The sequence below is a fragment of the Tursiops truncatus genome, chromosome 6 (genome assembly GCF_011762595.2).
Source record: "Tursiops truncatus isolate mTurTru1 chromosome 6, mTurTru1.mat.Y, whole genome shotgun sequence".
Classification (NCBI taxonomy): domain Eukaryota; kingdom Metazoa; phylum Chordata; class Mammalia; order Artiodactyla; family Delphinidae; genus Tursiops; species Tursiops truncatus.
In genome coordinates this window covers 50,698,988-50,724,816 of record NC_047039.1, presented here as the reverse complement: position 1 = coordinate 50,724,816, position 25,829 = coordinate 50,698,988, and the positions used below count along the sequence as shown (strand labels likewise).

Below are 25,829 nucleotides of genomic sequence, written 5' to 3'. Positions count from 1 at the left end.
CAATTTACATTCTCACCAACAGGGTAGGAAGGTTCCCTTTTTTTCACACCCTCTCCAGCAACTTGTGCCCTTCTGACTCTAGGCCACTTTCTGTTTTGGTTTGTGGGCACAAACACAGCTGTTGCCGCTCTCCTTCAACCAGTAGGGGAAGAGCTGCCTAGCTCAGTCACCATGATGCAGAGGAGTGCTCTCCATACTTGTTGATGGCTTACTTTTATTTTTGAACCAGAATCTCCAATATATGTATGTATGTATATTTATACCTTTATAAATTGTATACTTGTGTTATTGTTAAATAAGCTCTAAACATAAAACAAAAAATATAGAATATTTTAAAGGTATGATTTTAAAAGATTTTTAAAAGGAAGATTAAAAAGTCAATATAAAAACTATGGAGACAGTAAAAAGATCAGTGATTGTCAGGGGTTGGGGAGGAGGGAAGAATGAGTAGGCACAGAGAATTTTTAGGGCACTGAAACTCTTCTGTGTGATACTACCATGGTGGGTACATGTCATTATACCTTTGTCCAAACCAATAGAATGTACACCACCAAGAGTCAACACAAATGCAAGCTATAGGTTTTGGGTGATGATATGTCAGTGTAGGTTCACTGATGGTAACAAATGTACCACTCTGGTGCGGGATGTTTTTGGGTGTGTAGGGGCAGGGGGTATATGGGTAATTTATGTACTTCCCACTCAATTTTTCTATGAACCTGAAACTGCTCTAAAAAATGTAGTCTATTAAAAGAACTAAATATAAAATAGAATAAAATCTATATATGGAAGTCTCCAATTTTTTTTCCATTTTAACTCACTTTGGAGACTGAATACATCCCAGTGGGTATGCAAGACAATGGACTTTCCCTTTCTTTTTAATAAAGAGATAAAATTTTTATTCTTTGATATGGATTGGCACTGGTATCATCACTTGGTCCATTTTTTTAGACATTAATATTTCCTGTTAGGTATTTTGGGAAAAGATGGAAGGATTCTACAGTGCAGCAGGGCTGAGAATGGTGTCCTCACTTGTTTATTTACTTTCTTTGTATTTCACCACGAACTCTTATGTACCCTGTATGGTTGAGTAATTTATGGATTAAATTATTTTTCATAGTTTAGTCTTTACAGTAGTTTACAATGAGATAAGAGGTAGTCTTTAAAATCTTCTATATAAGGTTTGCTGTTCTTCTTGTGACAAAATGCTTCAAATTACTCTTGAACTTGAGTGTGAATTATGTGCTTTTCTGTAGCATAAAGAGAAGGGTTCCAAATCTGTAGGCCTTTTCTTTGCTGGCAAGTGGCTATCAAAAGCATTCTATCTATAAATTTTTTTTTAAAGAAGCCAAGACAAAACACATTCTGTCACAAGAAGTTTTAAAAGAAATGAACTGCTTTATTGAAGGAGTTTTATGGAGCATTATGAAAATAGTTGTTTGGAAGTGTTTCCAGAATTTTGGAATTTTTCCAAAATTGATCTAAATCTATAAAAATTCATATATGTGTATACACATAGAAAGTTCAGAAGCAAATTTTTTGAACCAAAAAATGTGTTTGAATTTTTGTTAAAAATATAAAATGTATTTAGTATAAAATGCATTTGTGAAAATATAAAAACAGGACATATATTAGTTTAAAGAACAGTTGATTAATTCAGGGAAGTTGGAAATATTTTAGCCAAAATTCTAATTAAAACTTCATTTACTTGATTGATAGGATTGAAACATGCATGTCATGATTTAATAAACACAACCAGTGGTGTACTTTCGCCAAGTGCATCTTCTCTATTTACCACGTCATGGGATTGGTCAGGGTGAGGATTCAGTATTAGACTTCCAAACACGTTTCCCCACTATCCAAAAGCAGAGCATTCCTATAAAACCTGTCATAAGCTGAAATGGTGTTAAGTGAAGGAGCAGTTACCCTAGGCCCCATCTTGCTAATGGATGAACAAAATAAATGGAGACAAAGCACAGATGCTCACAGACACAGTTCAGAGCTGTGTGGACTTGGTGCTTAGATGCTGAGAGTAGTTCCCGGGGAAGGAGCTTGGAGGGGCGACTCTCACTGCTCTGGGTGAGCGCTGCCTCCAAAAGGGCTCACTGCAAAACAAACAGTGAACGCTATTTTTGCTTTTTGCCTTTTTTGGTAAAAACGAAAATCCTCTTCGGATTTCTTTCGGTTATCGAAAACAGGTACAAATGCAGGTCTTTCGTGAAAGTGAAGTGGCATAAGGCAAACTTTCGAAGAGCAGGGATACCTGTATCACAAAAAGTTATACAAGATTTTTAAAATTGTAAAGCATATCCAATCATATTTCTTTCACTAACCATCATTAGTAATAGCTTTTTGTTGAGAGTAAGAGGTTTCAGGGCTACTGATAAAGCCAAGTTAAGGCCCTCTCCCTCCTCTCATAGCTGTTTATGCTTAGTTTCAAGCCCACTTGTACTTGGTTACACCTTTGTAGAAGTGTTTTCTTGCTTGTGTTTTGGATAGGGTTTCTCTAAAATTTTGTTTCTGGCCTCTTCCACTTTCTCTTTCTTATTAATTCCTCAGAATTCTTGTCAGCTGAAAGCATTCTTATCAGCTTTGATGCCTGCACATGCATGCACACACACATATACACACACACACGTGCAACTCTGTGTGGTAAAGCAAGGAGGTGGATGGCAGTCTGCCATCCTGATTGAGTCTTTCCTACATAACTTTGTACTGGAATGTTATGGTGAATAGTATTTAGGGCCAGGACCAGAAACCCAACATCCAAACTAAACAGTCCATTTCCAGATCTTAGACTGGCTCTTGACTGGGGGACGTAGTTGCTATTTGCAGACTAGTAAGAGACGCTTTAACCCTCATTCTCTGCTGTATCCCTACATTTATAAAATATTGGAATGAAAGTAAGTCAATTAAATGAGCAACCTTACAGAGTAATTTTGTGATAATGAAGAAAATAATTTTAATTCCAGGTGCTAAGGAATAAAATTTAATACTAAAAATTATGAGAATGTTATCATTCTAAGACTTTCATTCGTAGGAAAGACATCTTAAATAGTAACTTTTATTTTATTATTTTTTAATTAAAAAAATTTTTTTTACTAGGGTACAGTTGATTTACAATGTTGTGTTAGTTTCAGGTGTACAGCAAAGTGAATCAGTTGTGCATATACATTTACCCACTCTTTTTTAGATTCTTTTCCCATATAGGCCATCACAGAGTGTTGAGTAGAGCTCCCTGGGCTATACAGTAAGTCTTTATTAGTTATCTGTTTTATATATAACAGTGTGTATATGTCAATCCCAATCTCCCAATTTATCCCTCACCTCCCATTACCCCCTGGTAACCATAAGTTTGTTTTCTACATCTGTAATTCTATTTCTGTTTTGTAGTTAAGTTCATTTGTACCCTTTTGTTAGAGTCCACATATAAGTGATATCGTATATTTGTCTTTTTCTGACTTCACTCAGTATGACCATCTCTTGGTCCATCCATGTCACTGCAAATGGCATTATTTTGTTCTTTAAATAGTAACTTTTATTATCAATGGGACGTTTTGTTGTTAGGAAGTAAATATTCATTAGCCTCTAAAATTCTTTATTTTTGAAAGAATTTTAATATATTCAATGTGTAGAATAACTTGTATTTAAAATACTTATGTGTCCAATAATACCCCTCAGAAATATTGAATCTTTCTTTTATGAGTTAAAATAGTAATTTTCCTAATTTGATATCGTTGTCATTATTATAGTTAACATTTACCTGAGTGTTTACTGCATGCCAGATAGTTAAGGTCTTTTCATGTATTAATATTCATTTAACCCCCACAAAATCTTTGTAAGGTAGGAATCATTTTCCCCATGTTATGGGGATTTATTATATTTCACATATTTGGTATATCTGGTATATCTATTTTACATGGTATACTTACTTTATATAGTATATAGAAATGAAGTATATCCGTAATTACAAAATTTAAAGTAAATGTCAGAGGTTTTTGCTTCCCAATTACTTACTCAAAAATATAAATAGAAAATTTACTATTTTGTTGGCATCTAGGCCTTATGACATTTTCCACTAATTGCTCCTTCTCCTAACATCAGCTTCCCAAGGCTCCTACTTTCCCTGAAGTCCAATTTTGAAGTCAGTCTAAACTACATAATATGTACATAACAAATTATATAAATAATATACTAGTCCTCAAGTGACAGTCACCTGTTTGTGTCTCAGAATTTTTTGTATTCTAAAACACTTACGCTTTTCCTTGAAATAGATAGAATGTGGAATTTTATATGTTTGAACTTTCTCATCTTGGTATGCTGATTATAAACACAATAGATTATCTCTAAAACAAAAGGCTATTTTTGTCCAGAAACTGTTTTTTGTTCTGTTTCTCATATAACTAGATAAACCCTACTGAGATTCATATCTCACTGCATGGTATAGTCAAAATCCCAAGGGCCAAAGATGACATGGGATATATTCTCAAGTGCTGGGCTTGCTTTTGACAGCATCATGCTGCTTTGTCATTGTTTCCTAATGTAAAAAGGTGTGATGTTTTAATACAGGAGTGAGGGGTATTGTATAGCGCTAGACTTCAGGAGATTGATAGAGAGGTCATGAGATGCTCACTCACTCCTCCTCGTACCCCCTCACTTGATTCCAGCTGTCATTTCCATTTCTTCTACCAAGCTGGCACCTTTCTTTTGTATTAAAGAGTTGGATTTTTCACTGGCATCCTTTATAACATAGTTTGAATGACTTTTTAATACTGGAAGTTAACATTCTTTATTCTTCAAAAGAGCTGTGGATTCTTTGAATAGCTTTACGATTTCACTGACACTCCTCCCTACCTTTCAGTTCTGAAGGAGGTTTTCATTTTAGAAGCATGTAGTATATTTTACTTACACTAGTTCTGTGAAACATACTTTCTGTATTGATTACCTTACCTTTGCTGCTCTGAAAAAAATATCCTATACAGTAAGTGTTATAGAAAATTGCTTTCATCTCTCAAATACTGCGTTAAAAATTTTAAATGCTTAAGACTCTAAATCCTAAGCAAAAAGTAGATTATTATTTTATTCTTTTTAATGTTATAAAGAAGTAATATGTGGTTTCTCTTAATACTGCACTGAATATCAGAATTTAGTTATTAAAAGCAGATCAAGGAAGGAGCCAAAATAATTATGACTTTTGTTCCATCCATCACGTAAAAATTCAGATATAACTTCTCAAAAAAATTTTATTTTTTAAAAAAGAGATTTAAAGGAATTCCTTTTATATTATAATTCCTTTTAGAATATCATGTATGTGACAATTCATGAAATGTGTTTCTCCAAATTTAAGAAATAGGACTTTTTTTTTTTTTTTTTTTGAGGTACGCGGGCCTTTTCCTGCTGTGGCCTCTCCCGTTGCAGAGCACAGGCTCCGGACGCGCAGGCTCAGTAGCCATGGCTCACGGGCCCAGACGCTCCGCAGCATGTGGAATCTTCCCGGACCGGGGCACGAACCCCTGTCCCCTGCATCGGCAGGTGGACCCTCAACCACTGCGCCACCAGGGAAGCCCCAGGACAACTTATTAAATGTTGAAATTTTTTATATATTAGAGGCCAGTTCTATTATGACTTACATTGAGATAATAATCCAGGAGCCTATTATTGATAGAAGAGTACTTTCTTCTTTTTATTAAATAAGGCTTTATGTAAGTTTTCATGCATTTTATGCACTTTAGGTCCTTATATAACAGGAACACATGTATACAAGCCACCTATCACAGATTGTCTCATTAAGATCTTAGTGGAGAATTTAAAAATAGAACAATGGTAATACTACAATGAAATTTACTAGCTTACCATTTTTAGAGGGCTTTTTTATATTAGGTGCAATGTAGCTGAAGGGTTAAGAGAATGGCTTTGTATTAGATTTTTTTTTTTTTTTTTTGGCAGTATGCAGGCCTCTCACTGTTGTGGCCTCTCCCACTGCGGAGCACAGGCTCTGGGCGCGCAGGCTCAGCGGCCATGGCTCACGGGCCCAGCCGCTCCGCGGCATGTGGGATCCTCCCGGACTGGGGCACGAACCCGTGTCCCCTGCATCGGCAGGCGGACTCCCAACCACTGCGCCACCAGGGAAGCCCTGTATTAGATTTTTAACTATCTGATCCTCACAACAGTTTTAGAAATAAGCAAAAAAATTGACTTTTCTTCCCATTTTATGGAGGGAGGAGGTGGAGGCTCAGAGAGATGACATGGCATTGCCCAACAAGATAAAGCTAAGTAAGTGGCAGCTTGAGAACCAGAAAAAAATAGGACTTGTGATTCCTGGTCCACCATCTCAGTGGAGAAGATAAGTGAATTTTCAGAAGTAGAGAGAGACTTGGTGTAGGAAGAAACAGATATGATTTTGTAATTTCTGATTTTTATCTACTTTTGAAACCCAGGGACATATTTTGTGTTAGTATTAGCCCTCAGCTTACCTTGAAATGACTCAAGGTGAGGAATGTTAGGACATGTGAGATGTTCCCAAACATGAGGTCGTACCATGCTTATTTAGTGTTGGGTAATAGAATGAACTTTTGTGTACTTTATCTTTTTATGCCTACAGCTATGCTTTTGCTTCTTTTTTCGACTTTGAATAAAGTATGGGTAGTAATTTATTCACTAGAGTGTTAAGGTTATATTTTCCCAAGTATCTTCATCCTTTTCTATAAGGTATTTTTTGCCAAACTGAATATGACTAATGTGGCTTTTCATCTTTTCCAGTCTCTCTCTCTCCCCTCCTTCCCTCCCTCCCTCCCTCCCTCCCCTCCCTCCCTCCCTCCTTGCCTTCCTTCCTTCCTTCCTTCCTTCCTTCCTGTCAGTCATTCAAGCCATCCCTGAAGATACAGAGATGATTAGATTTGACACAATATCTGGCCTAGGTAGCTCCTTAGTGTAGTGACTATAAACATGTAAATTAATGCATTTCTGCCAAAGCAATAAATGCAGTAGTAGAAGCAAGCATGAGGGACCCACAGAGAACCAGAATAGAAGTTAACACTGCCTTTGGGCTCAAAAGAGCCTTCTTTAAAGAGGTGGTTTCTGAACTGGGTTTTTGAGGGCAAATAGGAATTTGTTAGGCAAAAAGCTATGAATTTTCTTTTAACTACAAATAACTCACCTACTTCTTTTTCTCAGACATTGTGTATGTTGTTTCTTACTTTTTGTTCACCAGATTATTTCATATGCATTCAGAATTGCCCAAATATCTAGTTTCTTAAAGCCCTCTCAAACCAGACTCTTCAGATTGAATATAATTTGGAAATTTTCAGACTGTCTACCATTGTTCTAAGTTGTGGCTGCAGTTGGAACATGGTTTTCTTGTAAATAACATAAAATTATATTTGAATATGTCTTTGAAATGTTTGATTTTACTTTACTGTATTTGAAGTATTTTGAAAGACTTTTTAGTCTTTCAAAGGTGTAATAGTATTCTTGGACTTAAAATTCACTACGGCTTGCTTTAGAAGCAAAAGTCTACAAAATATGATTAAACTGTGGTACAGAGGCCCAACAATTCTCCCGAATATTACACTACTTAGGGAAGAGAAAAAGTTACCAGCACTTGCTTATGTTATTTATTTTATTATATCCAGTGTAATGCAAGGATGTTCCTCTGTTATATGAATGAAAATAATTATGCTTTTCTTACAATATAGGAATCATATTATTTACTCTTAAAAAATCATAGGATTAGTTCAGCTCCTTTTGTTTCAAAACATTTGTGTTCTAGGTGGTTTGAAAATTTTATTGAGCTCATTTTGAAATATCTTGCTTATACATCCATCTGTTGTGTGTCTTAAGATTGAAATTTAGGTCAAATTGCAACTTGAATTTAACTTTACAAAGGTAATAGTGTGCCATCTTTAAAAACTGCATTCTAAACTTTAAGCACATAGATCAAAGTACACCTTATTTAAATAAATATTCTGGAAAAAAGTCTCAGTTATTTTCTCCCAGACTTTCTTAAAATAGTCACGGTTCTCAATATAAAATGTGAGGTTTAGCTTTATTATTTTAAAGGAGGATGAAAAGTTGTTTATTTTAAAATTTTAATGATTTTGCTTTCAAATTATGGAAATTCTCCTTTGGGGACAGCTTTATTTGTATGTGGCATTATTTTTATTTCTTAAGGCTATGATTAAAAGTTTCGTGGATGTCTACCAGCTTGCAAGCACTAGAATTGCTACATTAGAAAAGGAGATGACATCTCATCGAAGTCACATTGCAACCTTGAAATCAGAACTTCACACAGCTTGTTTACGTGAAAATGAAAGTTTACAATCAGTAAGTCCTACAATATTTTTTTCTTCTTTGAATCTTGGGTCACATTTACATTCATGTTTTTGTTGTTCATAAGATCGCTCACCAGTATATATAATTTAGGGTGAGTAATCAATCAAGCAACGTAAAATTATTAAGTGTGGAGAAAATTTTGAAGGAAGAAAAGCAATTAATTTTTCCATTGTATCATGTATAAAGATATGCATATTGTTATCAATGCTAAAGCACTACATCAAGATTCCTTTGTGTTTGGCAGTGCAGCTGACAGTTGGATTTGGCAGTATGCATAGTTAAAGCTTGCAACTGTCTGAAGATTCAGTGTGTCCCATTAAGACAGAATATTATTAATTATGCGTATAACCAGAATGGTAATTAGAACATGTGATTATTCTCTGTAGAAAGCTAGTCTTATCCATAATACATGTCCAGCTAAAGATGCATGTTGTGATTCATCTATATGATTAAAATTCAGTTTCAGCAGTCATTTTATGTCTTAAAATTTTAGCCCATGATGAAATTTGGGCTCATTTAAGACTAAACAAAATTTTCTACATTTGAAATACGTGTTTGGGGAGTATCAAAAAATGAATATATTTGTGACATAAAGGAATAAAATACACATTTAAACTTTCTCCTCAAAAGCCAGGTATGTCAACATATCTCAACAGTGAGATTCAGAGGGTTACCAATAATTAGAATGTCTTTTTTCCCTGTTTGGTTTGATTAGAATGGATCTGGGTGACTTGTAAGGAAAAACAGTATCATTTTGCCATTTAGCTGTTGACCAATTTCAAATGATATATTCAACAGAAAAAGAGTTAGCATTAAAGCAAATAGATGCATAGTTGTGGTTTGGTTCTTCAGCTCCTTCAGGTCATAGCTCAAGTGTCAGCGTCCTAATGAAAGCTTTATGACCATGGTATTTAAAACTGCAACCACTAACCCTCCCCCACCCTACAAGCTCTGTCTCATTCTCACCCCATGTTGCCTATCTACCTTCTACCTTCCTTGCTTTATTTTTTTCACTACAGCACTTACCAGCTTACGTATATTGTATTTTATTTATTTGCTTTTTGTCTGTTTGCTCCTTACCCTCATAGAATATAAGTTCCATAAGGACAAGCTATTTTGGTTATTTTCTTCACAGCTGTAAAGGCACTCTAGTGCCAAGAATAGTCTGACCCACAGTAGGTGTTCAACAAATGGTTATTGAATGAAACATACTGGGACCTAATCCAATAAATGAACAAACTAGTTATTTGGGACCTGAGATGAGATTCAGTTGAGTTCAATTTTTAAAATTACTTTGTTAATTTCTTAGTGAGAGAGTAGTAAATTTGACCTCAAATAAGAGAAATCAAGATGAAGAGGAAACCTTTATAAAGATTTGAGTAAGTATTTGGAATTCATTCTAGTCTTTCTCTGAAACACATTTACATTTCTTCCTGCTAACTCTCTGATCCCATTGGTTAATATTACATTATACTATGTCAGCTTTGTTGGGTCATACCATTATTGGTTGTTTATTACTGTTATTCATATAAAAATAATTGCTTATGTTCTGAGAAAGTTTGGTAAGGTGGGATTGTTTCCCATGGGTTCAAAAATTTTTTACCAGTTATTAAGCTATTGATGTCTTAATGGAGGTGTGCTTAATACCCCCACTATCATAATAAAGCTCCACTTCTCAACCTTCTGAACAGATTTACGGGATATGCTCATCATCTTATTAGTAAGAGGAGGTTCACTCTAGCAGTGATTCTCAAAAGGGAATGTGTGTAATGTGAAAATTTTCCCCATCAGATTCTGATGTGTCCTTCTAGGACACTGCTGCCTAATCCCATGTTTCTATGGGATATATGCTCTCCAGGCTCTTCCCTTAGTTGAGAATCATTGTTTTGAAAACAATAATAAATTTGTATACTAATTTCTATTTTTCAAGACATTTAAATACGCATTTTCTAAGTTGAACTACTTAAGAACTCAAAGAGGTTAATCTTTTAATTTCATAGATGAGAGGTGATATATATATATATATATATATATATATATATATATATATTATATATATAGTTTGGTAGATAAGAGCATGGGCTTTGGAATTACAACCGTTAGAAGTACAGTCAAGTGTAAATAACAGAAAACTTGACTAACATGTTTAAGACAGTTTTTTTGGCTCATACAGCAAGAAGTCTAGAAGTAGGTGACTATTGTCATCGGTTTAGTAGTTCAGCTTCTCTGTAATTTCTCTGCCACTCCCTGATTGTCATAAGATGGAAGCCAGCTCTAGGATTTGGAATCACATTCAAGTCAGAGGAATGGGATGGCCCAGCAATACCTGTTTTATATATATGATAAAGCATTGCAAGGCTTTCCATTTAGAAAATATTTAAGTTTTTATACCATACATTTATTTTTTAAATATTTAGAAATTTTAATATAAATTTAATAGATAACAGATATTAAAGTATATTTAAATGTTTATATATTTAAAAGAGAAAAAGCCTTCCAAGGAAGTTCCAAACATATTTCCACTTATATTCCATCAGCTGGAAATGGGTTGTGTGGCCACCTTGAGCTATAATGAGTCAAGGGACAAGGAAATGAGAAATGAATAGATACCGGGTTAACCAATTAATAGTATATCTGACCTGTCATACAAGTCAGATACATCTGGATTCCAATTCAGCTTCTGTCAGTTGCTAATCAGGTGGCTTGGGTCTCAGGTTTTCATCTGTAAAATGAGGATAATGATACTACTCTCTAATAGAGATGTTGGGAGGTCTAGTGAGAAGTCTTTTTTTTTTTTCTTAACATCTTTATTGGAGTATAATTGCTTTACAATGGTGTGTTAGTTTCTGCTTTGTAACAAAGTGAATCAGTTATACATATACATATGTTCCCATATCTCCTCCCTCTTCCATCTCCCTCCCTCCCATCCTCCCTATCCCACCCCTCTAGGTGGTCACAAACCACATAGCTGATCTCCCTGTGCTATGTGGCTGCTTCCCACTAGCTATCTATTTTATGTTTGGTAGTGTATATATGTCCATGCCTCTCTCTCGCTTTGTCACAGCTTACCCTTCCCCCTCCCCATATCCTCAAGTCCATTCTCTAGTAGGTCTGTGTCTTTATTCCCGTCTTAACCCTAGGTTCTTCATGACCTATGAAAGAATGCGCAACATCACTAATAATTAGAGAAATGCAAATCAAAACTACATTGAGGTATCATCTCACACCAGTCAGAATGGCCATCATCAGAAAATCTGAAAACAATAAATGCTGGAGAGGGTGTGGAGAAAAGGGAACCCTCTTGCACTGTTGGTGGGAATGTAAATTGATACAGCCACTATGGAGAACAGTATGGAGGTTCCTTAAAAAACTAAAAATAGAACTACCATATGACCCAGCAATCCCACTACTGGACATATACCCTGAGAAAACCACAATTCAAAAAGAGTCATGTACCACAATGTTCATTGTAGCTCTATTTACAATAGCCAGGACATGGAAGCAACCTAAGTGTCCATCATCAGATGAATGGATAAAGAAGATGTGGTACATATATGCAATGGAATATTACTCAGCCATAAAAAGAGACGGAATTGAGATATTTGTAGTGAGGTGGATGGACCTAGAGTCTGTCCTACAGAGTGAAGTAAGTCAGAAAGAGAAAAACAAATACCGTATGCTAACACATATATATGGAATCTAAGGAAAAAAAAAAAGGTAGTGAGAAGTCTTAAAGTACTTTGCACTTTGCCTTGCACTTAGTGAATAATCCAAAAAAAGTTAGCTATTATTTTTATTACCATTATATTTACATCTTTTTTTTTTTTTTTTTTTTTTACGGTATGCGGGTCTCTCACTGCCGTGGCCTCTCCCACCTCGGAGCACAGGCTCCGGACGCGCAGGCCCAGCAGCCATGGCTCACGGGCCCAGCCGGTCCACAGCATGTGGGATCCTCCCGGACCGGGGCACAAACCCGCGTCCCCTGCATTGGCAGGCGGACTCTCAACCACTGCGCCACCGGGGAAGCCCTACCATTATATTTATAGAAAGTAATTGGATTGCACCACAGGGAAAGATTATTTACTAACATAACATCTTCAGTTTCAAACTGTGTCATTTTGTTCTGCTTCCTATTGTAACCTTGAGCATGTAACTCCTGCTCTATGATCACCATCAGTATATTCCGGTGGCTGAGCTCTCTGCCCTTTCTGCAGCCTGTCTGCCCCTCTTTTCACTGACACATTCTTGAAAAGCAGTCTATACTTTCTTCTTCTATGTGCTCATTCTACTGAAACTATTTTCTTAAAGGTCACCAATAATTTTCTGCTTGCTCTGCCTATCCATTGGTTCCTTCTCATCTCCTTTCATCTTTCTCAGACATTTGAGGCTTCAACTACTTTCTTCTTTAAATACTCATCTCCTTTGTTTCTCTTGTTATCGACTTTTCTTCATTGGCTCTCTGGCCTCTACTTAGTTGAGCTCTGCCTTCTTTGTATTATTGTGTGTTAATTCTTTTCTCCACCCATTAGTTTAGTATTTATTCTGCATCTGGTCTGTGACAGGCTTAGTTTTGGTCCTGGGGATGTCATGTGAACCTAAACAGACAGTCTTCACTCTCATGAACTTAAAACCTAATAGTGAAAGTAAATATTTTTCATGTAATCACACTAGTTAATGTGTAATTACTTATAGGATAAGTTCACCGAAAGAGAAGAACTTAAGTGTATAAGAGTTTTTTTAAACAAATGAGCCTGCCTTAGACTAAGGTATCAGTAAAGCCTTTTCTGGGTCAGTGATGCTTAAGCTAATATCTGAAGACTGGGTATAAGGTACCCAGGGGTGGAAGAGAGTAGTGTTCCAGATCAGGAGGAGAGGAGCACAGATATTTACAAAGGCTCTGTGGTGGGAGGAAGAAATTGAAGAAATTGAGGAAGACCAGTATGGCTGGAATAAAGAGAGCAAAGGCAAGAGTACTCTGAGATAAGAAAGGTCTGGAGAAAAGGGCAGAGGTCAGACTTTGTTGTCTTTGTTTTGAGAGCAAAGGAAGAGTCATTGAAAAACTTTAAAGAAGGAGTGATATGCTTGGATTTGCTTTTTTTAAAAGATCACTTTGGCTGTAGTGTGAAGAAACAATTGAATGTGAAGAACAAGAGATAGGGGTGTGTCAAACAATTCCTAGGTGTTTTTGCTTTTGGAAATGGATTAATGATCTCATTTACCGAGAGAGAAACAATGGAACAGGAGGGGATATTGTGAGTTTAATTTTGAGTATGTTAGGTTTGAGGTGCCACTGAGACATCCAACTGGAGATGTCACAAAGGCTGCTTGATGTGAAATTCAAGGAAGAAGCCAAGCTGGAGATAACAATTTCAAGTCACTATTATACGGGTAGGACTTGAAGCTATCAGCAAGACTGAGACGACATAGGGACGGTTTATAGAGTAAGAAGAGAAAAAGGCCTAAGAATGAAGCTTGAAAAACTCCAGCATATAATGCCTGAGTACAAGAGGATAACGTTGCAAAGGAAGCTGTGAAGGAACAGGCAAAGAGGGAAGAGGAAAACCAAGGAAGTATGATGCCATGAGAAGAGAGAATTTCAAGAAGGGTGACATGCCAGTAGTGTCATATACTGCTGAAAAGCAAGTGAAATGAGGACTGAAAAATGGCCTTTGGAGTTAGTGCATGGAGGCCCTTGGTAAACTTAACAAAGGTTCTTTCATCAAGAGGTGGCGAAATTAGTGGAAGTTGAACAAAAGAAGTGAATTTAGACATCTGTCGCAAAGATTTAGCTATTAAGTGTGAAAAACAGGAGTGGAGTGTTCAGAGGATTCAGGGAGTTCTAAGACAGGAATGACTTAAATATGTTTCAGTATCTTCTTAAAATAGGCCTCCTGCAGTCTGGTTTTGACCCTGTCCACTATACTGTCCATTTTTATAATTTCAATTATGACCTTTTTCATACTGCTGCTTTCTTCTACTTCTTTTTTTTTAACTCCAGCTTTCTTTTGACTAGTGTTTGCATGATATATCTTTTCCCATTCTTTTCTTTTAACCTATGTTTTATATTTACAGTGGGTTTCTTGTAGAAAGATATAGCTGGTTTTGTTGTATTTATCCATTTGACAATCTCTGGCTTTTAACTGGGTGATTAGATCATTTAAGTTTAATATAATTATTGACATTTTTGGATTTTTGTCTACCATTTTAGCTCTCTTATGGGGATGAAGGTGAAGATATGATCTCTGCTTTTGTGAATTCCTCTTCTAGCAAGGGAAATGGTCACATAAGCAAATATCAATACTAAAAATAGGCATGTATAAAGTATGTGGGAACATAGATGAGGGAGGAGTTCATTCCGCCTAATATTGTTAGAAGAAGGTACTGAGAAGATGAAATGTTTGCAGGAGTCTTTGAAGGATGTCTAGCAATTTGACACCTTGTTAAGGGAGAAGAGCAGTAAAAAATCTTTGCTTTATTTTGATTTGAGGAATAGGCCTCATGCGTAGTACATATATTTAATGAATTAAATTATATAATGAGTTTTTTTGTGTAATAGAAATGTATTGTTATTTTAGTTCCATTCCCCCTCTGAATCAAAGACATCCAACTCACCCAAACAGCCTGTACCCGCTGGAGCCCAAGACTGCTTGCAGCAGTCACTCCAAACCCTACCTTCACATGTTTGCAAATCCATTCTTGCACCATCCAATCCCTGCTTCTTACTTTATAACCTAATTTGATTCTGTCTCTGACTGTTTTGCTCTTGATGTTCTTATTTGGTCTCTGTATTTGTTATTTTGGTCCATTCTCAAAACTCCATTACTGGGTCCTCAGATGATCTAGCTGTCTGCTCCAGTACCTGCTTCAATTACCATCACCTCCTTCCCCTCATATATAGCTTTAGAGTCAGGCAGACTTGGGGGTGCTTTCTGGCACTCTTACTTATTACCCACACAATACTCTAAGCATCAGTTTCAGTGTTTGTAACATGTAAGTGAAATTCCCTACATTGTAGGATTGTTGTGAGGATTAAACAAAGATACAGCGTTTGGCATATTGGTAGATCCTCAGTAAATATTGATTTGCTTCCCTACATGTACAAATTTTTCTGATAGTTACATATATATCATACAGCTAAGCTATACTTGTAGCTTTAGGAAGTATATGTAAGCATGAGGAAATCTTTTTATGAGTAGGCAAAAGATCTAAAACAACACTTAAATCAGTGCTTTTAGCACATTTAATACTAAATACAGTATTAATGTTAGCTGCTGTTGTTATCACTTAGTTAATCAACTTAGGAAAGTCAGTATATGCTCATTTCTAAATTTTCTACCATTTCACTAGATAAGAATAAAAATAAATATTCATTATTAGTTAAGAAAAAACTTAGTATACCATGGTGTGGTGATGCATAGAGAGAGCTGGATTGTATGGTAGATATGAAGAGTCATCTTTCAAAGCTTTATCCCCCTTTAGGTGACATTTTCATTTTTTGTTCAGTAACATGTAATAGTGATGCTGGAGTTCATCTAAGAGTTCTCATCAATTGTATACTTGCCAGGACTTTAACATTTTCAGCATTTTGGTCTTTGACCCATTAACTTAGGGCTGTTCTAGAGCTTTTATCTTGAGTAATAGTAACGAGAAAGAGCTTTGAGTAAAGAGCTTTTGAATCCCGTACAGCCCAGTAGAGAACAGTACAGCAGTCAGAACCAATTACTTGTGGCTGTTTGGAGACCGGCACACCCACAACTGTGGAGAAACACATGATATTTCAGTCTGTGAAACATAGAATGCCAAACCCAAATACTTTGCTGTGAGTTATGGTGCTTCAAGCTACAGTATTGATCTGCCTCATTTCCATTGTATGTTTAAGCAGTATGTTTTTGATTCTACAGTACTTTATTTGTGAGAAAATAGTGAGTGACAAATCAGAGGAGCATTCCATTTAGTATATTGCGGGGGAGAGATCATTGCATCATTTTTCAGATTATGTCAGATTCAATAGTTGTCAAGTGGTGTTATATTGTTAATCAAGCAGAAGGGTTTAGATACTTTGGTTAATGTTATTTTTATCTGTTAAGATAAAAAAAAAGGACCCCTTTATCTTAAGTTCTCAATTAAAATTCTGTCACATTTATTTTTATTACATTTTCTTGCGAGAGGAAGTATTGTTTGTTAGTATTGTATGGCTAAAGAAACTGACAGAATTTAAGTAACTTACTCTAGGTAAATTGTTTTCATAAAGTTTACTTTATCTCAGTTGATTCCTGATGTTTATTATTGAGGTTTTTAATCTTTCAAGAAAAATAATCTTTAAAAATGAGCCATAAACCAAGCCTTAATTTGTTGAGACAGGCTGTGCAGTGCAGTTCAGTGGTATCAAGTACAGATTCTCGAGTCTTACTCCCAGGTTTTTGATTAGAACCCAATCAGATTAGAACAAGGCCTCTGATTTCTTGTCTGGTGCTTTCCTATGAGACTGCAGTGTGGGTTAAAACAAATCTGTGCCATCAAGGGCTTTCAAGTGTAGTAGAGACTACAACCATTATACAGATAATTAAAAGAATGACGTTAAAGTGGAATCACAGAGTGCTATGAGAGCGCATAACTGGGGATCTGACCTTGGCTTCAGGTGGTCTAGTTGAGGAATGGAGATCTTAGTTGTGATAAGGAAGGTTAAGGAGGAGTTGACAAGGGAAAGCACGGAATGCTGAAGGGATGGAAAGACGTCTGTATGACTTGAGCAGCGTGCATCAGGTGGAGAATGGTGAGAGATGATGCAGACTTGTGGAGGAGCACTGTGGCTGTGACTCTCAGCTTTCTGAGAAGCCCTCTGACTCATACGTCTCCATTAATGGCACTGGAAAACATCTACCCCCTTTGCTTTATGTATTTACTCTTCCCAACTGCACATTTAATTTTTTCCATTTAATTCTTAAAATTCACTGACATTTTATATCATAACAGTCCTTGTTTTACCCTTTTGCTAAATATTGCTTACTTAGATGCTCATTAAATTCTTCCACATTTTAATCATGAGCTCCAGCTCTGGCCTTTGGATACTAATAGTTAAATAAGGGAAACAAAAACATCAAAAGGTGGGACAGCCCAGTCAATATGCAAACATTTTCCTTGATCCTTGACACAAATTTCCAAGCTTTTAAAGGTTTTTCATAGTCCAGAAACTCAAGCTTTTTTTGTACAGTAAACAGGGGCCTAGAGATAATAATAATGTATATTCCACTGGCCTCACACCTCTTCTTTAGCCTTTTAGTTTCTGTATGATGCAGTTTAAGAGGAGCTACTTTTATGATAAAAGATATCTGTATAGTGACTGTAGGGGCAAGATATTATAAATTTTATATTTATATATATATTAAGTATATACATATATAATTGATATATTGGGTTGGCCAAAAAGTTCGTTCGGGTTTTTGGTATGCTGTTACAAAAACCCGAACGAACTTTTTGGCCAACCCAATATAACATTTTATAAACATTTAATATTAGATATATTTTATATATAAGTATAAATATAAAATATGTTTATATGTAATAAATATATGTATATAATTCTGTTCTTCAGTGATGAAATGTTACAAGGGTGGAGCAAAGAGTGGCAAGAATGAAAATTTCCAACTCTGATCATGTAAATCAATTAGCAATTAAGCTGTAGAGACTAGAGATGGCAGTTTGGCAATCTAATGCTCTCAATAGTCCTACCAGTTGTTCAGAGTGGTGGCAACTAAATATGCTGAGCATCTCTTCTACTATTTGATCTTTCTTACTAAATTGATTTCTTTGAAGGCTTCAGTCACCTGCTAGATTTTCAGAAATCTCCATTCTGATTTTCTGCAAAAACCTCAGACTCACTGAGGTCCCAAACTGAACATGTTACCTAACTCTACCAATCCCCATTTTCCCAAACTCTCCTTTCATTATGTTCCCTGTGTCCGACACAGCTATTCACCTCGCAGCCCAGCGTAGCACCCTTAACATTTGTTCTACATACTTTCCCTCCACCACCAGTATTTAATCAGTTGCTAAGTCTTAATGTTTCCACCACCACAGGATCTCTTAGACCCAGTCTCTCCTTTCTACCCTTGTGTTCACATTAAGTTTTCCCTGGGTTATTGCAGTGGTCTTCCAATGCATTTCCCCATATGTAGATTTTCCCCTTCCATCTTGTCTGCCACGTTAGTGCCAGTTATCTTTCCAACACACAGATAAGGTCAGACCATAGCTTGACCCAAAACATATTTTGGCTCTACACTTTCTTCATGAAAGCAAAAATTCTTTATCATTGGCATTGAGGCATATCCTGACTCCATCTGGTTTTTTAGTTCATCTCTCAGTTGGCAGAATTAAGGGTTCCCTTTGTTATGCTCATTCATCACTGAATTTACCTGTCTGAGAACTATCTAGTAGTCTGACTTATATAATCAATTAGTTGTGTATGGATTACCATATTGTGAGTCTGTGAGGTGATATTTTTTGTAATTCATTATAATGGTCTCACCTCAATAAAATGCTGGCTTATTTAAATTGAGATTAACTGGAAGAGCCCCCCTTCAGTGCTGCTTTTCAGTACGCACTTGTTATGGCACTTAGACTTCGCACAAACCATAGTTCCACCTCAGATTTTCCCACACAAACTTTTCTTAATTCCCATCAAACTATATTTCATGTATGTCTCTAGCAAACACTTAATGAGAATGAATAGTTTATATATTATTATACCAACGTAAAATTTAAAGTAAATACTTTCAGGTAATCCAAATTGCGTATTTCTTCTCCTCTTTACTACTCTTCCTATAAAAACCAAAAAACCCAAGACTGAAAATTATTTCTGACAAAGAAAAACATTCTTTTCAGCATACCACTTAAATAATTTTAAACTTTGTCAGATCTATGGGGCCCCTGACTGTATATCTTTACTCACATAGACCATAAAATGACCAGCATAATGCCTTTTACTCACCCGGTGGGTACTCAGTAAGTGTTTGATGATAACAAGGATATACCAAATTAAAATTAACTGTGCCTGGGCCTAGCAAAAAGTAAGAGTATGTGAGATTTATTTCAGAAATAGAAGTCTAATTTACATAAATCGTTAAAAAGCTCATTTTCAAAACTATATTTCCTTGAACTCTTACTTCACACCATATATAAAAATTAACTCAAAATGGATCAAAGACCTAAATATAAGAGCTAATATTCTTGATAAAAAACTTAGATATGAATCTTCATGAGCTTGGATTTGACAATGGATTCTTAGATTCGACACTAAAAGCATAAATAAGAAAATAAAAAATAGAGCTCATCAAAATTAAAAACTTTGTGCATTAAAAAAACACACCCCAGAATGGGAGAAAATATTTATAATTCATATATCTGATTAGGGTCTAATATGTAAAGAACTCTTAAAACTGAACAACAAAAAGACAACAACCTAATTTTAGAAATGGGAAAAGGACTTGAATAGACACTTCTCCAAAGAAGATATACAAATGACCAACAAACACATGCAAAGATGCTCAACATCATTAGTCAGTAGGGAAATGCAAATCAAAACCACAATGAGATACCACTTTACAACTACTAGGAATGCCATGAAACAAATATTTTGTAAATAAAGGAAAATAGCAAATGTTCATAGCAGCACTATTCAAAATAGCCAAAAGATGGAAACAACCCAGATGCCCATCAGTTGATAAATGGATAAACAAATGTGTTATATCCAGACAATGGAATATTATTCAACCGTAAAAATGAATGAAGTACTGATACATGTTATAGCATGGATGTACTTTGAAAACAGTTTGCTAAATAAAAGAAGCCATACACAAAAGACCACATATTGTATGATTCCATTGAAATAAAATGTCCAGAATGGACATGTTCTGTCTCCATAGAGACAGAAAGCAGATAAGTGGTTGACTGGGGCAGGGGGAATAGGAAATGGAGAATGGCTGTTTAATGGGTATGGAATTTACTTTTGGGGTGATGGAAAAGTTCTAGAGCTAAGATGCTGATGATGGTTGCACAACATTGTGAATGTACTTGATGCCACTGAACTGTACACTTTAAAATTGTTAAAGTGGTTAATTTTATGTCCAGTGTGTTTTGCCACCTGACAAAATGTTTCTTTTAGTTCTTGGGAGGTATGGAATAGGCAGCTAGATTGTTGCTTACACAGAATGGCAGTGTATTGTACTGGAAAGTAGCATGACAGAGAGTCAGAGGAAACTTGGATTCTAGAACAACCTCTGTTATCAACTCAAAAAGCTTTGGGAAATAAATCACACAAGCTCCTTGGTCTTGGTTTTTCCTGGCTGTAAAATGAAGGGTTTCAACTAGATGAAATCTAAATTTCCTCTCAGCTCAAAAATTCTTGCACTGAAGTTATACATACTTTTTAGTACTTAGTTAGATTCTAACCGTGCTTTATTTTGTTCTTGCTTTAATTTACAACAATAAAGTGAGAGCATGTTTCTAAACTTATAATAACATAATTGTATTTTGAATTTGGTTATATTCAACACCAATAACCCATTTACAAATGTATACCAGTTAAATAAATCTCACAATATAACTTGTAACCAGGTAGCCAAAAAGTCCCCAAAGTAATCTGAAAATATATTAGAGTATCTGTAAGGAGTATTTCCTTTTTTTATGCAAAGTTTTTTGATATTTAATATGTTTGGAATGTGAACTTTTAACTTGTTAAACTATTGTAACATATTTGAAAATTATAGTAATTTGATTAAAATGTTGCCTATAAGGCAAAAGGTTTAGTTAATAGAATCCATATGTAATTAAAATGCAGAACTAAATGTAATCAGACTCCAGCCACTAGTGCCTTCATATTGATAGTTTTACAATGGCCTCTGGGGTTGAAAGTTTAAATGTTACAGAATGCAACAACGCTGCAGAAAGCAAACTCAGCTGGCAATTTAGCTGTTTTAAAGACATCCACATGGCTACTTGATAAGATGTGACTATCACATCCTCGATTTTCATCATTTTAGGGATATCTTCAGTTGGCAGGTGGTTGAAACACATGACTGGTGTGCTGGTGGAGAACCACCCTCTACAGCACTGTTACATAAACAACCCCAGACGAAGGTCCTTGCTATGAGCCAAGCCATGGCCTTTTCTTTTTTAATAATAGAGTTGCTTAATTTGGGTGAATTCATTTGAATCATATGAAAGTTACAGACACAACACTATGCACCAAGCCACAAAAAAAGTTAAAAAAATTTTTTTCCTGAGCTTAAAAAAAATTATTTTCTCTGGACAGTTTTAAGAGTCGACATCCTGTGTTAGAGTTCTCTAATCATCACCAGCACAATTTACAGTCAGAACACACAGAGAGCCAGTTTAGACCAGCTCATCTGTTGATCTTGGCAGAGACTCTGCATCTCACTGTGTGCAGCTGCCACTTGAGAGTTGGGGGACTCAGCAGAGAGCTCGAGGAGGGTGGGATGCAAGGCTGGTCAAGGCATGAACACGTAGGCCTGCTTCATTTCAACAGTTGTATGTTGCTTAAAAAAAAAATAGTCCTTTTATTTTACTGCCCCCCCCCCTTTTAACCTGAAATTAAACGAGGACCTCTCATGAGCCACTGCGCTCCAGGCATAAGAAATTGTAATGTCTGGCTTCCAGAAACTGTCCCGTCAAAATGTGCTTCTGATTAGGTGGCTTAATTACAGCTGTGAAAACAATGTTGATTTAGCCCTCAAGATTCCAGGGCATGTCGGCCGTTATTAGCTAACCTTGGACTGAATCCACCATTTTCGAACTCTGAACCACTAAAGTCACCCTGCTTGACAACTTTTTATTTCAGCAGAAAAGTTGCCAGAAGCAAGCAACACATTTTTATGCAAAATATTGTTCGATGCACAATTTCAGCAGCAGCACTATTAGTGGTCATTAAGGAGATGGTTAACTTTGTACTTTATTAAGAACAAGGAAGTTCTGTTTGTAAAAACAGTAAGTTTTGAATAGTATTTTTAAAGGGTTGACTGACATAAGAATTAATTTTAATTCCTTTAATTCAGTTTTATTTCAAGTCCAGCATGTTGGTTTAACCACCCAATTTTATTACACCTAAATTTTCCTGACAGTTTCATTTGCTGTTAGGAAATAAAATTGCAATTTTTTTTTCAATGGGGGAAATAATGGCTAGTTTTAAAAACGTTATGTTTGAAACTTGCCTTGCCTCAAGCTGGTTCAGACACAACCTTAGTTTACTTTTGGAAGGAAATGGACCTCATTAAATAGTTTTTAATATTTTAATGTAAGTATGTTTTTTCATAGTGAGAAAGCTTATTAGAATCATGTATTCACACCTGCAGGGAAAGTAAAAGTCTTAATAATTAGATGGTTCCAATATTTGGGGATTTTCAATACAATTGTCACTGATATCATAAATTTTAGAGCTACATATTTAAAGTAGTTCTAGTTCCATTGTATTTTAGATGACTAAAACTTCCCTTACATGCTATGAATTTTTTTTTAATTTGTCAGTATTTAAAAAGTGGCCATTAAATAGAAAGCAATACAAAAAAGTAAGGTGGGCAGCTGAACAACAAACATAAAGAGTCATAATTCTCATAATAATTTTGGAGGAAACTTTTGCTTGAAAATGCATGATTTATGCCAAACTGAATACTCAAGAGAGAGCTAAATGATTTCTTTAAAATGAAATCTCCCACATCCAAGACATTAAATCCAACCAAGTGGGTGGTCAAGGCACATCTTTTTCTACTAGTCAGACTCATTGAACAATTAAGGGACTCATTCCGAACCATGTATGGACAAGGAAAACTTTTGTTCTAGTTGAATTAAGAGTTCATGCATAGGTAGTTGATTGTCAGGAATGGATGGGTGAATGAATAGTTGTGTTGGTGATACAGTGCACATGTCTTGAAGGAGAAAGCTGGGCAGCTAATTCAAAGTTGAGTTTAAATTAATAATCCCCAAATAATATCAGTAACATATTCTAATTGACAGGTGCTATAGAGACATGTTCTATCTATATCTATTCCATTTATTATATTATTTGATCTTCATATCAATCTTATGAGAGAAATATTATTTCCCTATATTGCAGATAAGGCGCCTCAGTCCCAGAGAGGATAAGTAATTTGCCTAAGATCATGCTGTGTGGGATCCAAGATGGGAACTACTCTCTGTGTGTCCAAAGCCCATGCTCGAACTAAAGATGGAAGTAGACATTTTTCTTAGAAAATGGAATCCACGTTATGAAGTAGTAGAGAAACATTAAGAATGACCAAGTTTATGTTGAATGTGCCTTTAGGCTGTTAAGGGACAAGAACATTTAAACTTTAATAAAAGTTTTATAGTTTTCTGTGCAAAAATAAGCTAATTTTTTTTCTTTCAGTAAAAAGTGTGTATGAAGAGTGGCAAATTCACTAGGTCTATGGTTAAGGCCTTAGGCCTTTTACCTAGAACAAAGGACCTTCCTCTTTCCTTCTGAAGTTGTGTTTTGCACAGAGAGTTGAAAGTGTAACCCTTCCATGTTATACTGGTTTGAAGTTTGGATATATTGCATTTGTTCTTAAGATTCTATGTTAGCTGAGAAATTGGGAAGAAATAACTGTCTTGGTTTCCCAGAACTTTGGCTTAGGGCATACTTTGATAGAATCTGAATTCAGCTTATTCCTTTGGATGTCCTTTTGTTCTCAGTGTTTGTCTGACACCAACTGGAAAGATACCCTTCCAGAATGTAAGGGCCAGCTAAGGTTACAGCTTTATGTATCTAGTCTCCACCATCTTATTTCTGATGAGTTCTAACTGAAAATATGAATTTGGTTGAAAAAATGTATCATATAGATTGTATACAGTATAGATTATATCTAATTTTATCATGATAAAGTGATAATCCTCCTGGTGGCTTATGACTTAAATTTTAAAATATTTTATTAAATAACATATTGGCTATTATAGGTTCTTATGTATTCCCTATCCATTTTTGGCTTTTTTTGATAGTATAACCATTTTTTTGGTGAAAAGAAGGCAGCCTAGGAAGGAGTTTTGAATCTAGATATACATATGTGTATCTATATTCTATATAGAAATAGGTATTCATTATTTATATATTGTTATATTTTGCCTGTGGAGTAATCTTTATTTAATATCTTGGTTCATGTACTTATATTTCCTGATTCATATTTATTTGAATATAAAATCTTCCAATTCTTTAAAATAAGCTAAGCGTTTTTCCTAAAGCAGGTAAAAAACCAAGAAATTCAAAGTAAGGTTATTAAAATAATTCAGATTTTATAACCACGTTGTTTCTTCTTTTAATGACACTGATAACCAAAGGCATCAGGTGTGTAGTAATGCTTTTTAGCTATATTTGAAAGAGTTTAAATTGGTCCCTATTTCAGAACTAATAAAGCTAGATTTAGAGGGGTTTATCATTTATTAGAAACAGCCATTTAGTAAGTCTCGGTCGTATTTATCCCTGTTTCATATGGGTACCTCAGGGTGGGAGTGGGGAAGCCTAGAGAACAGATTTCTCACTCCCACCCCTATTCTAAGCAGGGTAACTTTACTTTTAGTTTATTTAGAAATTAAATTTCTGAGTAAGATTTAATTTAACAAAAGACTTCTGCATTAAAAAAGTTTGAAGCCCCTGTCATATCAAGAAGACAGGAACAACAAATATTTTTGCTTTACTTTATGCATAAACTTTTTAAGGAACAACTGTTATAAGATTTTGATCACTGATGCTGATTTTTTTAATTAAATATATAACTTTATATCATTTGATTTGGGGAGAATAGTGATGCACATATTTTGGGTAAAAGCATATAGTTAACCTTTAAAGAAATAAAATCATGTGTTAGCACATGTTAACGTGTGTTTTTCAGTCTGCATCTTATACTTGACTTCAGTAAAGTTAATAAAGACTCTTCAGAGTACCACACTGAAGCATGGCTTTCCTATATGCAGTCTTTGATCTACCTGTACATCTCGACACCTTATCCAGTTAAACTCTAAGTCAGTTATGGTCATTTCTCTTTTTCAATGACTGAAGGAAATTTACAAGGGAACAGAAGTGCAAAGGTAGTTGACTTCATGCCTCGACTTCCTTTTTGGTAGGGACGTTCACAGAATTTCCTTATTGGGAGTAAGGGGAGGACCCTTTACATAAAGCCAACCTTGCAGACTGAATTTGGGAGCCAACAAAGATGTAAAAGTTGGCCAGTCTATCAAACATTTCACTGATCTTCCCTCTCTGTCTTTCTCATCACAACTCACATGTGCTCACTGCTCTACCTCTTCAGCATATCTACCTGTGATTTTTGAGGCGCAGAGGATTTGAAGGGATGTGCTCCTAATTCAGTGCTATGGAAACACACTGGACTGAGGAGTCAAGAGTTAGAAACGTACTCCTGGCACTGCCATACTGTCTGTATGGTCCTGGGCGAGTGACCTCTCTGGGAGTTCCCACAATTGTA

General features: G+C 35.6%; 1 protein-coding gene across 5 annotated transcripts in view; it reads left to right on the top strand.

Annotated features, from left to right (window-relative positions):
• CCDC171 (coiled-coil domain containing 171) overlaps nucleotides 1-25,829 on the top strand; it is a 361,756-nt gene that overhangs the window by 302,882 nt on the left and 33,045 nt on the right. For all 5 annotated transcript variants that reach the window (XM_073806109.1, XM_073806110.1, XM_033858077.2 and 2 more), the window contains one exon: nucleotides 8,167-8,319. In XM_073806109.1, coding sequence (XP_073662210.1) covers nucleotides 8,167-8,319 — 153 coding nt within the window. The remainder of the gene's footprint in view (nucleotides 1-8,166; nucleotides 8,320-25,829) is intronic.